This window comes from Bos indicus, chromosome 5, assembly GCF_029378745.1.
Source record: "Bos indicus isolate NIAB-ARS_2022 breed Sahiwal x Tharparkar chromosome 5, NIAB-ARS_B.indTharparkar_mat_pri_1.0, whole genome shotgun sequence".
NCBI lineage: Eukaryota > Metazoa > Chordata > Mammalia > Artiodactyla > Bovidae > Bos > Bos indicus.
Genome location: NC_091764.1, coordinates 42,956,145 through 42,976,533, shown reverse-complemented (window position 1 = coordinate 42,976,533; position 20,389 = coordinate 42,956,145). Strand labels below are relative to the sequence as shown.

General features: G+C 37.2%; 1 protein-coding gene across 5 annotated transcripts in view; it reads right to left on the bottom strand.

Annotated features, from left to right (window-relative positions):
* Positions 1-20,389, bottom strand: part of PTPRR (protein tyrosine phosphatase receptor type R) — a 274,630-nt gene that overhangs the window by 35,901 nt on the left and 218,340 nt on the right. For all 5 annotated transcript variants that reach the window (XM_070789282.1, XM_019960806.2, XM_070789283.1 and 2 more), the window contains 4 exons: positions 15,865-16,051; positions 12,840-12,924; positions 5,718-5,797; positions 5,154-5,291 (listed from right to left, as the gene is read on the bottom strand). In XM_070789282.1, the coding sequence (XP_070645383.1) occupies positions 5,154-5,291; positions 5,718-5,797; positions 12,840-12,924; positions 15,865-16,051 (490 nt within the window). The remainder of the gene's footprint in view (positions 1-5,153; positions 5,292-5,717; positions 5,798-12,839; positions 12,925-15,864; positions 16,052-20,389) is intronic.

Below are 20,389 nucleotides of genomic sequence, written 5' to 3'. Positions count from 1 at the left end.
ATATAGAAATGCTTCTTGTCCTGTTTAGACTCATCCTACTCTAGCTTTTCAGGTTTTAGCTGCTGTGTCTTCTCTAGTTAAGCAATAGTTCATGTTAAAAGTTTGAACACTGTGTTTTCAATGTTTTATTTCTTTCAAGAGGAATTCCTTCATGAGATTTACGTAAATGAAGAAATCAAACTTACCAACAATAAAAGTGGCTTCTCCTTTCACACCATAGATGAGAACTAATTTGTCAGCTTTATTTTAAAATTTTTTGCCTATTCTTATTTAATAAAGTAACTATGAGAATATTGTGATGATTTAATAACAGCTGGCAATTATTCTTTTATTTATTTATTAGAAAGTAGAAAGGTTCATGAAAATACAAAGCCTGGGAATTTCTAAAGATAACTCCACCCTCACATATTTTTGGAGGAAATGATTTTTGTCTATTTCAAACAATGACGCTTAACACAATTGAAAGTTGGCACATTTTTGGTAAACAGCATCTTCCTGGCAGTGTGAAGTCTACTGCCTATTTCTTTTGAGCCAGACTTTTCAGTATCATTTTGATTTGTAAAACATTAAAGTTTCTTCCATAGTATTCTTTGTACATCTTTAGAGAATCTGGATGGAAAGGAATTTTCATTTTAATTTAATGAGTAATCAATAATAACAGAAGTCAAAATCTTTATTGCAATATTTCGAATTATGACTGGCCATGGGAAAATACATGTAGCAAATTGCACACAGAAGTGTAACATAATGTATCAATATTTACTTTGATATTTCCAGAATATATATCTCAGACACTTAAAAAGGCAAGAGGCTAAAAATGGTAAGAAAAAATAATACCTTTTCCATTTCTGAATTATGCAGCCAAAGTGAAAAATAAAAACCTCAGTCATCCTTTATGTGGACATTATTTTTTCAAAAATTCTGGCTTTCAACAGATCTACTTGACTCTCCTATAGAGAACAAGAATTCTGAGAATGGTACCAACAGGTTTGCATGCTAAGTTGCTTCAGTTGTGTCTGACTCTTTGTGACCCTATGGACTGTAGCCCACCAGGCTGCTCTGTCCATGGGATTCTCCAGGCAAGAATACTGGAGTGGGTTGCCATTTCCTTCTCCAGGGGATCTTCTCGACCCAGGGACTCCTCCTGACCCAGGAAATCCAACCCTGTCTATCTTCTGCATCGGCAGGTGGGTTCTTCAGCAACGGTGCCACCTGGGAAGCCCACAGGTTAGCTTCAGGTTTAATGCACTTGAAAAGGAAAGAACAAGACGGGCTCTATTTGCACATTCACATTCAGAACAGAGATGTCTGAGCATAGTCAGTTAACCAACTCATTGTCACTTTGAAATACATATTTATCTCATACAGCAGTTCTCTTATAATGACAAACTCTGGTCTTGGGGACAGAAGGGAAGAATACTGTCTGTTAGGGCTTTGGCATATTCACCAATTATTCATATTATCTCTGTTGGCCTTTAAAATATGTCACATCCTACTTAACTTCTAGGGAATCCTTACTCACTAACCAACAATCTTGGCTTCTTCTGTCCTGTCCTGATGAAACCTGACTCAAGAACAAGTTACAGCACCATTGGCGTATCTCTGTCTTTTTGTCTAAGGAAACAAATATATCATAACATTTGAGGAATGAAATGCTCAGGACAACAAAAATTATAATTTATCTTACACAGTTACTAAACCTATGATCCTTGTGGGATATATGCTTTGCCAAGTATTTATCCTTAATAAATATGCAACAAATAATGTTTTCAGTGGAAAAAAAACTTGTTTCAAAACATTTACATCCTTATGTTTATGTAATTGCATAAATCACAGTGCTTTTTCTATGCCAATTTTGTATGATTTTACTTTTAATAAAAGAAATAGAATTAATAAAGGTATGAATGTTCTTAGAGAAAATACATCGTGACAATCTATTCAGAAAATGGTAATTCCAACCAAAGTGGGCAGGTGTAGTTCAGTCTATTCAGATCCAGGAAGCATTGCTAAATCTTGTGTGAGTTCTAAGGTGTCTGTGATTTCCTCTCATTCCTTTGTGGGTATTATTCTACCGAGTTTTGGCTTCTGTTGTTACTACTGAGAAGCCAATTGTTAGTCATTCTGGTTGTTAAAACAATCTCTGCAGTGTTTTTCAGTTCCACAGATGTGTCTAGCTGTGGATTTATTTTATTTATCCAGTCTAGGATTTACTGTGAGAGATCAAGTCTTTCACCAATTTTGGAAAATACCTAGCCAGTATTTCCTCAAATATTACTTCTTTTTTTATATTCTCCCTTTTCTTCTAAAATATCCATTAGACATATATTAGACATCTAAATATTGTCCTCTGAAATTCTATTTCACATTTTTGGTCATTTTGATCTTCTAGGTAATTTCCTTAGCTCTGCTTTTTAATCCAGTAATTATTTATTCAACTGTGTCCAGCTTGCCAATCAACTTATGAAGTTTTTTCATTTTAATGTGTATAATATTTATTTCTAGGCCTCTTTGGTTTGTTTTTAAATCTTCCTAGTCTTTTTTGATAGTAAATTGTTCTTTTGTCAAGTTTTTAATTTTATATTTTGTATGTTTAATTATAAAAAAGCCTATATTTACAGTTTCTATTGTTTCAATTTCTTATAGGTCTATTTCTACTATTCGTTGTTTCTGCTTTTTACTTATGTTGGTTATTTACATGTGTTTCTCAGAAGTTTGACTTCTGGGTTTATATTTGCTGGGCTTTTTCCTTTGAAATTCTGTGTAGTGTTTGCTGTGCAGATAGCAGAAGACTTTGTTTTTGTAAAGTGCCTTACCAATGCAGTATTACTTTTAATTTTTTAATTAAATGAATATAAACTAGTTTATAAATGATTTATATACATTAAAAAATACTATTTTGTATTAATTACTTACCACTTGGTGCTTCCTGGTTTTTGAATTCTGAATACTCAAGAGTACCTTACTATTGATCCCATGAGAAGGCCAGACTTTGATAGATTAATTCCTGTTATAATCCTATTTTGGTAGGCAGGTTTATTTCTGTGGTTCACCCTTTCACTGAAGGTATAGCCCTTGCAGGTGCTCACTTCGTGGAAGGTCTCAGTTCTAAGTCCTAGCTCCTGCAAGCCCAAGGCTTTGTCTCCAGTTCTTATATTGTCATGAAAACACAAATAACCTATAATTCTCTGGTTTTATGAATTTTATTCAGTTTTTTACTACTAGAATTTACTTTCTCCCCCAAGCTCTGCTATGCATGCCATATCGTATTTCACTCAGTATGACTGGTTTTTCAGATTATTTAGCTTGCCATATTAACATAAGTTCTATGTATATATGCATGTGTATAAATACACAGAGAATATACCTTTAAAACTTGAAGAATTTTTTTTCCTGCCATGAAGGTAAATTGTCACAGATATTAAACAACTGTGCAGGACTTGTCAGTGGCTTATTATGCTGACAAGTTGATATTGGGTGAAATAGCTAAGAATATTAAGGATTATTTTATTATGCTACTTTAGGCTTTCATATAAGATTCATAGAAATGCATTTATTTAGTAAGCATATAGCTAATGTAGTATACAACTTCATCTACTGGCCAAAAATATACTTTTTTTCCCAGGATAAATTTCAGAAAAAAATTCTTTGTCTATTGTAGCAAAAATGGAAGAAAACAACAAAACTTTAAAAGAACTTTAAGTTGCTGTTTGTGTACCTGAGTTTTCTGCATTAGCAGCATGGTTATACTATGGTTGGTGGTTGCAACTCACCAAAGGAGTAAAAGGGAAATTTCCATTTTCTTAAATTCTTATTGTCAGGGTGAGATGCAGGCATAGTCATTTTGATCAGAAAACAAAGACAAATGCTGGCTAAAATCAGACTGTAAATTATCTCAATAAGATGTCATGAAATGTAGGCAGTGCCTAGGATAGCACTCTTTGGGAATTACACAGTTTTATTTTTATGATGCAAAATACAGAAAGCATATTCTATAAGCTAGATCCTTAGAAAAGTTTACTAGTACGCATGTAGGGTCTAATTTTGTCTCTTTCTTGGATTTTGTTTTATGAAAATATTGAGAAAGTTGTTTGGTTTGGTTAACTTCAAACCTTTCTCCAAATTTCACTTTCTCAGTGAGGTGTATCCCCCTGTATAATACTGCAGCTTGCTCTTCTCCTACTGCTCCCTGCATCTCAGACACCCAGTCCCCTTATCCCACTCTATTGTTTTTTCCTACAGCATCTATCCCTCCTAATATGCTATACTCTTATGAAATTCTGCTTCTTGCTTTTTGTCTGTCTCCCCCTCACTAGAAAGTTAAAATCTACCAAGGGCAGGAATCTTTGTGTTTGTTTACTAATAAACTGCCAGCAACTAAAATAGTATCTGGGGCTTTCCTGGTGGCTAAGTGGTAAAGAACTCACCTGCCGATGTAGGAGATGTGGATTCAGTCCCTGGTCCAGGGAGATCCCACATGCTGTGAAGCAACCAAGCCCGTCTACCACAACTGTTGAGTCTGCGCTCTTGAGCCCTCAAGTTGCAACTACTGAAGCCCGAGCACCCTAGAGCCCCTGCTCCACCACAAGAGACACCCCCACAGTGTGTGCATGTGTGTGTGTGTGTGCGTTAGTCGCTCAGTCCTGTCTGACTCTGCGATCCCACAGATTGTAGCCCACCAGGCTCCTCTGTCCATGCTGAGAAGCCCGCAAACCGCAACTATAGAGTAGCCCCTGCTCTCCACAACCAGAGAAAAGCCTGCACAGCAATGAAGACCCAGCACAGCCATAAATAAATAAGCAAATAGAATAGTATCTGTCACTTAGTAGGTGCTCAAAAATTGCTCATGATGTAAATGAACAATTTTTTATTTCCCTGTTATAAATCAGAGTGATGATTCAGGGCCCCTCATTTCCTTACATAGATACATGGATACAAATGTGAATGGTGTATGCCAAGCACATTGATTTCACTGAAAGAAAGCTATCATTCATAGGACACCAATTACCATTTTGGGGGAGCATAAACTGACCTAGCCTTTAAGTGTCTTAACATCTTAAATTTGTTAGGAAGTATATGGTAATTGTCCTTAAACAATCTCTGTTCTAGAGTAACAGAAAAAAATACAATGTTCTGCACTTGGGAAAAGGTCATACCTCATTTTTCTCCTTGAGTTTTGTGATCATAACAATCACGGGACTGTCCTCCTGCCAAACCATCTGCCAGAAATCATTCACGGTGTTGATCATGGGGCCCTGTGTGGCGATGAATGCTTTCTCTTTGCCACTGTAGCCCTAGTTTGAGAAAAAAAGAAAAAATGTTGGCTCTGAAGTCCATGCCTTGCACTGAAAGTTTAGGTGAAATATCTTCAAAACAAAACAATTCTGCAGGTCCAAAAGCTACATACTTTCACGGCTTCATTGATTCAAGCACCACCGTTCTAGTGGTTATTCTCTCAACAAGTCGAGCATAGCACATGGTACTGAGGGTTGTCAAGTGCAGTCCTCCCCAGAGCACCTCAGAGGGAGCACTGTGGCCACAGACACACAGGAAAGGAAGACCTACCGACATGGATTATGACCAAGTGAGCAAAACAAAACTTGCTGGTAACCAAGTTAAAACAAAATTAATCTATTCTGAGGGGTGAAAAAAAACCCCCAACAATTCCAGACAGTAAATCAACATGCTTATCAGAAAGAAATTTAGGTTTATTTACTTACCCTAATATAATTAGCATTGATGTAAGTGCTCAAAGAATCAGTTACATTTTTTGGTCTTAAACATACTCTACTGAGGGGATCTAATGAAGAAAACAAGAAAGAATAGGTTAGCCAGATTTACTCTTTTAAGTTTCTTAGAATGTCAGTGGGGCTTCCCTGGTGGCTCAGATGGTAAAGAATCTGCCTGCAATGCAGGAGACCTAGGTTCCACCCCTGGGTCAGGAAGATCCCCTGGAGAAGGGAAGGGCAACCCACTCCAGTATTCTTGCCTGGAGAATCCCATGGACAGAGGAGCCTGGCAGGGTACAGTCCATAGGGTTACAAAGAGACATGACTGAGCACGCATGTATCTATCATCAGTTTTCTGTGTGTACGTACTCTAGTCACAAGGGTCGAGGGCAATCTCCCAACTACTCCACATTCTTGCAGATTCTGTGCTTTTGCACATATTGTTTCCTTGCCGTCTCTGCATGGGTAAGTTGTCCTCATTCTTCAGGGCTCAGTTCAAGAGATACTTTCTTCCTGAAGCCCTCCCTTGTCTTCCTGGCAGAATTAGGCATTCTCTTCTTTGCTCAGGCTGCTTGAACTTTATTTTAGTATTTAACATCTTGTATTTTAAGTGCTTCAATTCTTTCTTGCCCTCAATGGATTGTAATGAGCCCCTTGAGAACAAAGACTGTCTTTAATTAACTTTTATATCTTTTGTGATTTTTACTTGATATGTGGCTTAGAGTGGGTTTAATATTGAATTAACTTCAATTATAAAGAGTTAAAATAATGCTTTTCTTCTAGATTTTTCTCTTTTCATAGCAAAGGGGACGAGAAACTTCAATTTCTTTTCAGTATCCACTGATTATTAAAAGTTTCCAGGAATGGCCTAAACCACTCACACTTGAAAAGAGGCCCACTTCCTTCAGTTTTTATAATGCCTATGATGTATATTATTTACTGGGAACTCAACCCCAAAATTGCTTAGAAGCAGGTTTCTTGTCAAGCTAAACTAAATTTATGTTGAAAACTGATAATTTACAGTATTTCCAAATATTTAGAGATCTTGAAATACTTAAAAAAAACCAAGAATATAATATATGATGAATAGGAGAAAATGAAAATGAACTGAAGCCTTTTTAAAGCTAGTGTAGTCTAATAAAAAGCTAAGTATTAAAAAGCAAAATTTTGTCATTACTGTCATCATGTATTATTGCTTTCATCTTTACTGTTATAATTTTATTCATGCAGTGCATGAATTCAATGTTACATTGGACACTGATCACATTTGCTCCTCTCTCCTGCTCTTCTCTTTTTATTTCCTTTGCTTTCTTCCTTTCATTCTTTTCTCCCTTCCCTTCTTCCTTACACCCTTTTCCTTCCTCCCTCCTTCCCTCTCTTCTTCTTTCTTCTTTCCTTCTTGTTTCTTTTTTCCTCTCTACAAAGTATTACACACACATAGGTCTGGTGTACAGAGCACATGAAAGTCTGCCCTCTTCTCCATCTCTTTACCTCTGGTGATCTTAAGTCTTCTATTTAATAGACAAAATGATACATGGATCCTGATATTTTGATTAGAATCACATCAGATTTTGTCAAAGGTTATACTGGGCTGACTCAGTGCACATGAATTTGAGAGAACTCGAGGAGACAGATGACAGAGGAGCCTGGCGTGCTGCAGTTCTTGAGGCTGCAAAGAGTTGGACATGACAGCAACTGAACAACATACTGGTCTGAAGATTTCCTCTTCAGGAAGAAATGTGTTTAAGGTTTGAAGTCAGAGAGGAAGCTATTAGATAAGGGAAAAGTGTATCACTGCTAGTCATGGACAAAGGCAGAGATGAGAGGAATAGGACAGTTCTCAGAGATGAATTCAGGAGACGTGGGAAACGGACGGAAGGGCAGGGACTGGTCACACCTTCAAGGTGATTGGGAATCATCTTCAAGGTTGTTGTGGAAGAGAGAGAAGAATCTAGGCCTGCTTTGTCCAATATGGTAGCCACTAGCCAAGTGTAGGTAAATTCAAGTTAATTAAAACAAAGCAAAATTTAAAAGTCAGTTCCTTGGGACTTCCTGGTGCTCCAGTGGCTAAGACTCCACGCTCCCAATGCAGGCCACCCAGGTTCTATCCTTGATCAGGGGACTAGATCCCACATACTGCAACTAAAGCGCTCACAGGTTGCAACCCAAGATGCAGCATAGTCAAATTAAATAAATATTAAAAAATAAAAATAAGCTGCTTTCTTTTTTAACAAAAGTCAGTTCCTTGGGTGCACTCACTTTACTTCAAATGCTTATTGCCACATGCAGCTAATGACTATCTCATGGGAGACACAGGCTTGCCAGGTGGCGCTAGAGTTAAGGAACCCACCTGCCAATGCAGGAGACCTAAGAGACACAGATTCCATCCCTGGGTCAGGAAGATCCCCTGGAGAAGGAAATGGCAACCCACTCCAGTATTCTTGCCTGGAGAATCCCATGGACAGAGGAGCCTGGCAGGCTACAGTCCACGGGGCCACAAAAGAGTCAGAAGACTGAAGTGACTGAGCACTCAGCACCCATGGGAGATAGGGAACATTTCCCTCATTGTAGAGAGCTTTTGTGGACAGTGGTGATTTTGCCAATGCAGTGATGGTTATTATGTGAAAACAGGGCTCTTTAGTACTCTGTTTCTGAAACTGTAAATGTTCCCATAGTCAGTGTTCTTATTGTCTGGAATTGTTTCTGGGATTAATGATGAATTCACTAGGAAGATAAAGAAAGGAGAAACGAACATTTGCTGAGGGTTTACTATTTGTTGGAACTTTCCAAGCCATTTTCCACATATGATTATGTAATTCTTTCAACAGCCTTATAGGGTAGTATGACTATTACTATTTTTAAGGGCAAAGAAAGGCTGGCACAGAAAAATGAAGTAGCCTGCCATAAATTGTAAATATTTTCGCCAGGATAGGAAATCAAGTCTAACTCCAACATTCTGCTTGAGTCATACAACTTGTTGCCTTAATGAGTGGTTCACTGATTTGCATATCTACTCTGTTTTAGGCACATAATAAAATAAAAGAGAAAACATAATGTAAGTAGGAAACATTACTAGACTTTACATTTTTAAATAAAAAGTGAAGACCAGAGTAACTAGGACTTTAAAATTTGATTTATATTGTTCTATAGTTGTATAAATAAACTGCATGGACAAAATATACATAAAAATTCTTTGTTGTACAAAAAATTTCACACTGATATCAGTTTTTTTCCCATTGCTCTTGCAATTAAGACATAAAGATATTCTCATCACTAATATTTGTTTATATTATAAAATAATTTGATATAAATTTGACATAAGCACTTTAATCTGCCACTTAAGAATATTCAGAGCCAGGCTGACATTGTACATAGAACAAAAAAAAGCTACATTTTAATTAGTTCTTGGCCATCCATATTTCTGCTGCAAAGCATCCTCCAAATTATGCAGTCTCACTAATATGCACAAGCTGGAAGCTTTTAAACTTAAGAGTTTATTGTAGGTTAAAAAATAAAAACAATTATAATATTTAAAAGCTTATTCATTTAAAAATTATTTTATGCAATGTTTCAAACTTATCCCATCATACAGTCTAAAATAAACCATAAATAGCAGATTTTCATATTCATTCCCATCTTTTCTGATGATTTTCCAACCAATGATGTGACTTGTCCATGCTATATTTACTAGATTATATCTTGCACGACAGGGGGTTGGGTGGGGTATTCAGGCTACAGACATTTTCAACAGAAAATCCGTCATTTGCAACATCATTTGTCAGCACAGGTGCCCTGGTTCAAGTGACCCACCCAGTTCTGGGAATGGAAAAGCTGACACAGGACTATGAAGCAGTTGTCTGATAGCATCTGGGCAGGAAACAGAGAAGCCTGAACTTTAAAACAGTCCTAATAATTTCCAAGTCCTTCTGAGATTAGGTGGTTAAGTATAATAATTGCAATGCATGTTTATGCCCTACTTACTTATGTTTGGTAAATTTGAGATGAAAAAGCCTGAGAAAGAGATACTAGATGTAACACACAGCACTTTCATTCCCTTCAGCCAATTATAGTTAACAAAATATCTTTCAACAATAACTGTATCTTAGGTAAACAGGTTTAACTATAAAGACCAGTTAAAAATATGTTACTGTGAAGTAACTATTACAATGTGTTTCCAACTCTAACAGAAGGGGAATTCCATGAACACTATTAATGGTAATTCTTGCTCTATTAGCATAAATATGGAGAATTTGGAGGTTTATGAAGGAAATAATTAACTGAATTATGAAGACTCTACTATTTCCATGTTAATACTTTGAAACAAACCTTTGGGGCTCCATCTTTCCAGAGTTATTGCCCTGAGATGTCTATGGGTTTTGTCAAGATCCCAACTCCATCTGTTTGTTTAGGTATTGACAATATTGCTTCCTCTCCAAAGTATTTTTGTCTTTCTAGGCAGAATTAATTACTCCATCCTCCTACAGCACTTGGGCAACATTTCTATTCTGGCTGTTGTTGTTGTTTAGTTGCTAAGTCATGTCCTTTGCAACTCCATGGACTCTTACATTGGACATAATTACTCATTTACATGTATCTTCTCTGGTCCATGACCTCTTTGATATTATATGATTTTCCTTATTCTTTCCTGGTTCCTGGCATTTAGCTCACTGCTTGACATCGAAAAATTTCACGGTTGTTGTTGCTAGGTCACTTCAGTCGTGTCCGACTCTGTGCAACCCCATAGATGGCAGCCCACCAGGCTCCCCCATCCCTGGGATTCTCCAGGCAAGAACACTGGAGTGGGTTGCCATTTCCTTCTCCAATGCAGGAAAGTGAAAAGTGCAAGTGAAGTCGCTCAGCAGTGTCTGACTTAGCAACCCAATGGGCTGCAGCCTACCGCTCCTCCGTCCATGGGATTTTCCAGGCAAGAGTACTGGAGTGGGTTGCCATTGCCTTCTCCGAAATTTCACAGAGTTAAATTTAATTTTAAAATAGTCTAAGCAGTGTTTCTCAAAGTGTGGTCCTGGTATCACCTACATCAGAATCACCTGTTTGGTAGAAGTATAGATTTCTGGGCCCAACAGAACCCATTTAAACAGAATCCCCAGGGTGGAGCACAGGATGCCACATTTTTAACAAGGACTAAGGTGATTGCTATGCATAATGAAGTCTTTCTGTAAAAGCATTTTTTTGAGACATAATTCATATACCATACAATTCACTTGTGTGAGGTGTACCATCACAGAGTTTATTTTTGTTTAATTCACAAAGTTGTACAGCCATCAGTGATGAAAGGCATGTGGGCAGATGTGTTTGGGTTTGAATCTTGCTTCTTTAATATCTACAAATCCTCTGTAAGAAAGGAACAATAATACCTTTCTGAGTTATGAGAGTAACGCTGAGCACTTAATCATGTGCAAAGCACTGGGCTTTACAACAGCCCTGTGAGGTGGATATTACTACTTTTATCTCACAGATGAAGTTAAGGAATTTACCCAAGGCCATAGAGTAAGTGCTGCAGCTGGATATGAGCCCCAACAGTTTGGCTCTGTAGGCAGCCCTATAGACTTTTCTGTAAGGATGCGAGATAAATATTTCTAGCAAAGGCAACATTTTCATTACCTCCCAAACAAACTCAATACCCTTTTCTTTCCTTTTCTCATGCCTCCCAACACTTGACAGCAACTATAGTTTCTATCTCTACAGATTTGCCTAACTGGACACTGCATATGAATGGCCTCATGCAATATGAGGCTGTGATGGCTTCTCTCACTTAGTATATGTGTTCAGGGCTCATCCAAGTCGTAGCATGCATCAGTACCTCATTGCTTTTTATTGCTGAATAATACTATATTATGTGAATATACAACATTTTATTTATCTATTCATTAGGTGATGAATATTTTGGTTGTTTCTACCCTTCGAGCTATTATGACTAATACTGTTACAAACATTTGTGTACAGCTTTTGTGTGGACACATGTTTTTATTTTTCTTACACATATACCTAGGAGTAAAATATCTGAATCATACAGTAACTTTAGGTTTTACCTTTTGAGGAATTAGCAGACTGTTCTTCAGTAGCTGTACCTACCATCAAAGTATGACGTTTCCAATTTCTCTACATCCTTGCCAACTCTTTCTACTGTCTTTTTTAAAATTATAATCATGTGGATATGAAGTGGTATCTCACTGCGGTTTTGATTTCCCTGATGCCTAATGGTGTCGAGCATCTTGTCATATGTTTGTTGGCTATTTGTATATCTTTTATGGAAAAATGTCTATTCAAGTCCTTTGCTCATTTTAAAATTGAGTTATTAGTCTTTTTATAATTGAGTTCTAATAGTTCTTTATTTATTATAGATACAAATCCTTTATTAAGTGTATAATTTATAAATTTTCCTGCCATTTTATGTCAGTGTCATCTTTTTAGTTTTTTGATGGTACCCTTAGAAGCACAAAACTTTAATTTTGATCAAGTTCAATTTATTTTTTCCTTTTGTTGCTTATATTTTTGGTGTCGTATCTAAGAAACAATTGACAAATTCAAGGTCATGAGGATTTACATCTGTTTTATGTGAAAAGTTTTATAGTTTTGGTTCTTACATTTAGAATATCCATTTTGATCTTATTTTGAATTAATTTTTGTATGTTGTGTGAGGCATTTTATTTTTTGCAGGTGGCTATCCAGTTGTCTCAGCATCATTTATTGAAAAGACTATTCTTTTCCCCTGAATTATTTGACACCCTTTGTGAAAATTAATTGACCATAATGTAAAGTTTAGAACCATGTGTCTACTGGAATTGTGAGAAATGTAATAAGAGTAATACAAGATAAAATTATTAACCTTAGCCCATTCTAATGATTATTAGTTTTTTTCTTTTTTTGGCTGCACCACTCGCAGGATCTTAGTTCCCCGACCAGGGATTAAACCTGGCCTTAGCAGTGAAAGCACTGACTCCTAACCACTCCACCTCCAGGGAATTCCACTTTAATGATTATTAGTCTTGAGCTGTGTTTGCAATTCCAAATTTGGTGTGTATATGGAAGTTGTGAGGATGGGAAATGTTGAGGGAGGGGTACAACATAAACTATTTAATTCAAGAAACTTACTTGGCAAAATGGTCTTATAGCGATTTTTGGTTCCATGACGTGGAATGTCAATTTCTTTGGGATCCACAAAGTTCATTGGTATTTCCTGAAAAAATAAGTGATATCAAATACTGTATCTAATGCTGCCACAAAGAAAATCTTCACGGGGGGCCATCTGATCCAGAGCTCTATTGGACTTCAAAGTCATTTATAAAAAAACAGACTAACACCTCTGATTTGCCAACACCCTTCCTTTCCTAAACACATCAGCTGCACCCTGACAAGCTGACTCTAAGAAATGGCTTTGTGTGTTAGATAGTATTATTTGATATGTAGTTTTTAAAGAGACATAGAAAAGTTTGGTTAGGTTTTAAGAATCCTGTTCTGACATAATTGCTGGGAATTTATAAACAGGTGGCTGAAATTTTTTTCAACAGTGTATTTAGATTTCTTCCAATCTGTAGATTTAATACTAAATTTTTTTATTATGATAGATTCTGTCTTAACATTAATTGTGACTCTTTTAGGATTATGAAAAACTTCCCCTCAAATGGTAAATATAAAGGGAATTTTTGTTGATCTAAGTAATAATGATATGAAGCATTTTTGTATTAAGAAATGGTTTTTAATTTTACTGTCCCATTTCTGTTTGTAAGTGCAATATTTGTAGTGAAGGGCATTTAGACACTGTCTTCTAGCAATTAACAAGAATACAAATATATTTATTAAGTCAGAATATATGCCAAATGATAGAGGAGGGAACAATTAGAGCAGGAGTCACTCTATATATTAGACCTAAAAGGTGAGCATCTGATGCTGACTGGAACAAAGGAAACAGTAAGCCAAAGTTTTCAAAAGGTTCTAAACAAATATTTAAGGAGCTGATTATACAAAATGGTATGTTCTCTAACTTAAAATTCTGCAAAGGATTGCTTAGATAAATGTGAATTAAAATACCTTTTATCCCTGGATCACATAAAACAATATTTTTGTTACCTACACTTTCTCAAAAGAAAATAAAACTTGACAGCCTAGGATTCATTGAAATGAAAGAACTTATCTACAAATGTATTTAAACTGTCCTTGTTTTCAGGCGATCTGAAAATTCAAGAAAAGCCTGACTATACTATGAATTTAAGACTCGGTCCATAGAGAGGAGTAGCTTCCTTTAAAAACATCATTTCTGAAACTTGCATTATTTTAGATATTTATAATTTATTCTTGTTCTTTGCGCCAACTAAATAAGTTCACAGTTTCAAGTTACCAAAGTAAGCAAAATTGTTGACTGTTCAATAGAAACCACTTGTTCATGCTTAGTAATTTCAAACAGGTTAGTCTGTTTTGGCAAAGCTGTGATTAGCTCTATTCTTCCCATTCTTTCTTGTTTTCTGACACACACAATTTATCATCTTCCAGCATTCTCTCTCTATTCCTTGCTGACCTCATCTTCCCTTTCAGGGAAGTAGTCCATGTTAAAGGCTTGTCTTATTGAACAAAGAGCTATCTGCAGTTCGAGAAACAAACCTTTGGCCACTTACATGACCATTGATTGGCTTGTTTAATCCCCCAGGTTTCATTTTCTTCATACATAAAGAGAATACATACTACAAAGTCTAATTTTAAAACTGCATGCTTAGTACTTTACTTTGGATACTTAACAGGTGATGAAAGTAATAGATCAAACCTATGGCTGGCTCAGGAAAGGGTGGTTGCAAACACCTGACTAACACCTCAGTGTTCAATTTATTATACCCAACGGATATGGCTTAAAATGTACATCTGCTTTAAGATGCAAGTGGTTCTACAAAATGGATATTCCCCTTGGGAAACAGTTGGACAACTTAAGAAGGTCTAATGTGTCTCCATGCTCTCTGGATAAAATGTGTTTTATGTATTATCACTAGCAACAATGATGGGTCATCATCATCTTTAGCTATATGAAACTCACCATTATTTTTAGCCTACATTTAGTCTTCCTTTTGTGTTTCTTATTTCATTAAAAGAAACTATATGTACCCTGTTGCTAAGTCTAAAAATGGGAGTGTCGTTCCTACCTTCCCTTTTTCTTGGCAGACTTACCTCATTAAGGCCACTTCTTGTAAACTCCTATAGTGAAGTCGCTCAGTCGTGTCTGACTCTTTGCGACCCATGGACTGTAGCCCACAAAGCTCCTCCGTCCATGGGATTCTCCAGGCAAAAATACTGGAGTGGGTTGCCATTTCCTTCTCCGATAGACTCCAATATAGACTCCTATAGACCCTTGCAATTTTCACTGCTACTTCTTTAGTTTTGACTAATCACAGCTTCACAGGATAATCTCTAGAGTCTCCAAAATACCTCTTTCTAATGCAGACTCTACTGCCAATAGTAATTTTTTAAAACTTTTTATTTTATATTGGAGTATAGCCTATTAACAATGTCGGGATAGTTTCAGGTGGACAGCAAAGGGACTCAGCCATACATATACATGTACCCATTTTCCCCTAAGCTCCCTCTCATCCAGGCTGTCACATAACATGGAGCAGAGTTCCCTGTGCTATACAGCAGGTCCTTGTTGGCTCTCCATTTAAAATACAGCAGTGTGTATCTCTCGATCCCAAACTCCCTAACGGGATAGTAATCTTTTTTAAACACAAGATAAATCCAAACCTTTAGTAACATATTAAGTCTTAGATTTGTTTTATGTCTGAGGCTCAATTTTTGTTACTTCCCACCTTAATTTTAATGCTCCTGTCAAACTGAACAATTTAATTCCCCAAATAGTGACAAGCAAGCCTGCTCTGTCATCCTGGAATGGTCAGCTCCTTCGTGCCACTTCTTTGCCTGGCCAGCTTCTATACCCTCTGCCTTAATTTAGGTATCACGTCCTAGTTTGAACACGCACCAGTAGTTGATGAGATGCAGGGTGGACCTGAAATCTTTGCACTGGTAACCTTTAGAACTGTAACCATTTTACTATGAGCTGACAGTGTCATTTAGAATGTGCCTCTAGTGGCTAGAATATCAAAATGCCTCCTGAAGAGTGAATAACCAACAGCAGGCTTACCATGAATTCACTTTGGAGTAAGTGTGAACTTGCCACGACGTCCCTCAGCTGCGACCTTGTGAGAATTCGGCTGGCTGATTGCAGGTACTCCATGGCTACCTTCTCCCGTGGGGTTGGTATGGCCACAAAGGGTTCAACATTGCCCAAGCTACTCATGTCCAATGTAAGAGATACGTTGGACCCTCGCCTACATTGGAGGAAAATGTTATTAGGTTTAAACACTGTATGGATTGTTTTCAGCAGATCAGTTTGTCTTCCTGTATATACACATAATTCAACGAGAACTATGATAGAAATAAGGACCTTCTTTTAGGGTACCATAATTGATGATAGCAATTACTGTAGTTTCTCTACAGCAAATGGACAGTTTTGTTGTTGGAGAAACCACTCTGAACTGAGAAAATGAACTATAGTTTATTAAGGGATATAGCTGCTATGGAAATAATAAGATGGCTAATAAATGAATAAGATGGCTAACAAATTAAGTGAAAAATTTAGGAAAAGTAAACATAGCATTTGAATTGAGGACTAAGATGTGACACAAACCTACTTTATCTGTGTATCTGAGAGTCCAGTATAAAAATTCTGTACCCACCCTAGCTAATATTTTTGACATCAATATACTATACTTTATGATTTTATTAAACACAGGAAGCTCAGAGGAGAAAAACAATCTCTTTATTTTAGTTCAAATGATTGCCATTAAAATAGAATTTAAAAGTTCAAAATGTATTTTTTTATAGTTTCTGGTAAATTCTTAAAAGATAACTTTTTCATTCTGTATACATATGTATATGTTTTGTCCTATATGTATCTATGCATATATGTATGTACTTACATATGTATGTATTTAATCCTGTGATAAACTTACAACAAGAAGACCACAGACCCTTATGCTAAATTACAATTGAACCTCTCTCCGTGATTTCCCTCTTGTTGGGAGGCAAGGTGTGGTTCTTCCAACCTATAAAGGCTCCCTGTGTCCTGAACAGAAGGTGTGAGTGCCTCTTACTAATAACAGCAGCTGTATGGAATCAAGGAGTAACTATCAAATAGCATGTGTTGAGGGTCAAATAGCACATTGAAGTGCTGCACTCAATATGCCAGCAAATTTGGAAAACTCAACAGTGGCCACAGGACTGGAAAATGTCAGTTTTCTTTCCAATCCTAAAGAAAGGCAATGCCAAAGAATGTTCAAACTACTACACAGTTGCACTCGTCTCAGACACTGGCAAAGTAATGCTCAAAATTCTCCAAGCCAGGCTTTAGCAATACGTGATGGATTTCGAAAAGGCAGAGGGACCAGAGATCAAATTGCCAATATCTGTTGGAACATAGAAAAAGCAAGAAAATTCCAGAAAAACATCTATTTCTGCTTTATTGACTATGCCAAAGCCTTTGACTGTGTGTATCACAACAACTGTGGAAAATTCTTAAGGAGATGCAAATACTAGACCACCTTACCTGCCTCCTGAGAAATCTGTATGCAGGTCAACAAGCAACAGTTAGAACCAGCAACAGTTAGAACACGGAACAATGGTCTGGTTCCAAATTGGGAAAGGAGGTATATTATCAAGGCTGTATATTGTCACCCTGCTTATTTAACTTATATGTAGACTACATCATGTGAAATGCTGGGCTGGATGAAGCGAAGGCTGGAATTAAGATTGCTGGGAGAAATGTCAATAACCTCAGATATGCAGATGACACCACCCTTATGGCAGGAAGTGAAGAGAAACTAAAGAGCCTCTTGATGAAGGTGAAAGAGACTGAAAAAGCTGACTTAAAGCTCAACATTCAAAAAATGAAGATCATAGCATCTGGTCCCATCACTTCATGGCAAATAGATGGGGAAACAACGGAAACAATGACAGACTTTATTTTCTTGGGCTCCAAAATCACTGCAGATGGTGACTGCAGCCATGAAATTAAAGGACGTCTGCTCTTTGGAATAAAAGCTATGACCAACCTAGACAGCATATTAAAAAGCAAAGACATTACTTTCCCGACAAAGGTCCATTTAGTCCAAGCTATGGTTTTTCCAGTAGTCATGTATGGATGTGAGAGGTGGACAATAAAGAAAGCTGAACACCGAAGAAGTGATGCTTCTGAACTGTATTGTTGAAGGTGACTCTTGAGAGTCCCTTGCACTGCAAGGAGATCAAACCAGTCAATCCTAAAGGAAATTAATCCTGAATATTCATTGCAAGGACTGATGCTGAAGCTGAAGGTCCAATACTTTGGCCTCCTGATGTGAAGAACTGAATCTTTGGAAAAGACCCTGAGACTGGGAAAGATTGAGGGCAGGAGGAGAAGGGGACGACAGAGGATGAGATGGTTGGATGGCATCACCAACTTGATGGACTTGAGTTTGAGCAAGTTCTGGGGACTGGTGATGGACAGGGAAGGCTTGCATGCTGCAGTCCACAGGATCACAAAGAGTCAGACACGAATGAGCAACTGAACTGACTGAGGGTCAATTTAAAGAATTTTTAAATTTAAAGGGGACTGAGGTGTGTGTCAGGTGATCAAATTTGGTGCCAAGTGGTTACTGTCCCAGGAAAATGGAAAGCTGGCATATACGAGCCCAAATAAACCCAAGCAAAGAGAATACAAGCAGATAGTTCGGTTCAGGTTCAGTTCAGTCTTCAGTCATACCACTGTATTCAGTGCCCCTGACCCCGCAGTAGGCCACTGTTGACCCACGTCTCTGCCAGCGACTCCTGGACACTCACAGGCAAGTCTGGCTCAGTCTAACATATTAATTCTTTTAAATTGTGTTTAACATGTATGAAGTACTACATCAACAAACACTGAAGTGGTTAGGGCTTAATTTTAAGAAATAGAAAATTATTAGAACACACAACAAAACATTCATTAAACAAAAAATATATCAGTTCTTTCCTCTTACGAATCTGCTTCCAGTTGCAGCTTTGGTGTCATTCTACATTTTGATATATAATGCTGTCATTTTCATTAATTTCTAAATGGTTTGTAGTTGTAGCTTTAATTCTTGCTTTAACTCGAGGGTAATTTAGCTGTTTGCCCACTCATTTTCCTTATTAATATCTAGTACATGAAATGTACATAGAAATCAGGATGGACTAGATTTCTAATTATTGGAATTTCTTGATGTTTTCTTTGAGACAAAAACTATAATAAAATTTTCTAAATATTTCATACATGCTTTTGCCGGCAGCTGGTTTGGCTACTATCCATGGATCTATTGATAAATATGTCTACATATCATATATATGTACATATATACATATCTATCACATTATATATTATATTCTGATACATTATTAAAAATACTATTTCAATCTATTTTTTTCTTACTTTTTTCCTACTGGATTTCTCATAGCCTGAAATAGATAGTGAGTCTTTCACAGAATTGTGTTTGTTATTTCTCATTATATTTCTAATAATTTTTACTTTATATGTTTCAGCTATTATGTTGTTTGAAGTGAAGTCGTTCAGTCGTTTCTGACTCTTTGTGACCCCATGGACTGTAGCCTACCAGGCTTCTCTGTCCATGGGATTCTCCAGGCAAGAATACTGGAGTGGGTTACCATTTCCTTCTCCGGGAGATCTTCCCAACCCAGGGATTAAACCCAGGTCTCCCGCATTGGAGGCAGACGCTTTAACCTCTGAGCCACCAGGGAAGCCCATGTTGTTTGAAGAGATTCATAAATATAGTTTCACTCTAAGTTTATCAACATTAAATAAATAATTTCTCATTAATTTTATGTCTAGCCTCACATCTGACTTTTCCCCCCAGTTTTATTGAGACACAATTGATACATCAGTTCAGCTCAGTTCAGTCACTCAGTCGTGTCCAACTCTTTGCGACCCCATGAACCGCAGCATGCCAGGCCTCCCTGTCCATCACCAACTCCTGGAGTCCACCCAAACCTGTATCCGTTGAATCGGTGATGCCATCCAATCATCTCATGCCCTGCCGTCCCCTTCTCATAGCATTGTATTAATATAAGTTTAAGGCATATTGCATAATGATCTGACTTACATATATTAGAAAATGATTAACAATAAGCTTAGTTAACATCCATTATCTCAAATAGACACCAAAAAAAGTTTTTTCCTGGTGATGGGAACTCTTGGATCTACTCTCTTAAAAGCTTTCAAATATACCATAGTGAAAAGTGAAGTGAAGTCTCTCAGTCGTGTCTGACTCCTTGCGACTCCGTGGACTGTAGCCTACCAGGCTTCTCTGTCCATGGGATTCTCCGGGCAAGAATACTGGAATGGGTTACCCTTTCCTTCTCCAGGGGATCTTCCCCACCCAGGGATTGAACCCAGGTCTCCCACATTGGAGGCAGACGCTTTAACCTCTGAGCCACCAGGGAAGCCCTCAAATATACCATAGACCAGTGTTAATAGTCATCATATTTTACATCATATCCCTAGTATATGTTTATGTTATAACTGAAAGGAGAAGGAGACAACAGAGGATGAGGTGGTTGGATGGCATCACTGACTCAATAGACACGAGTTTGAACAAGCT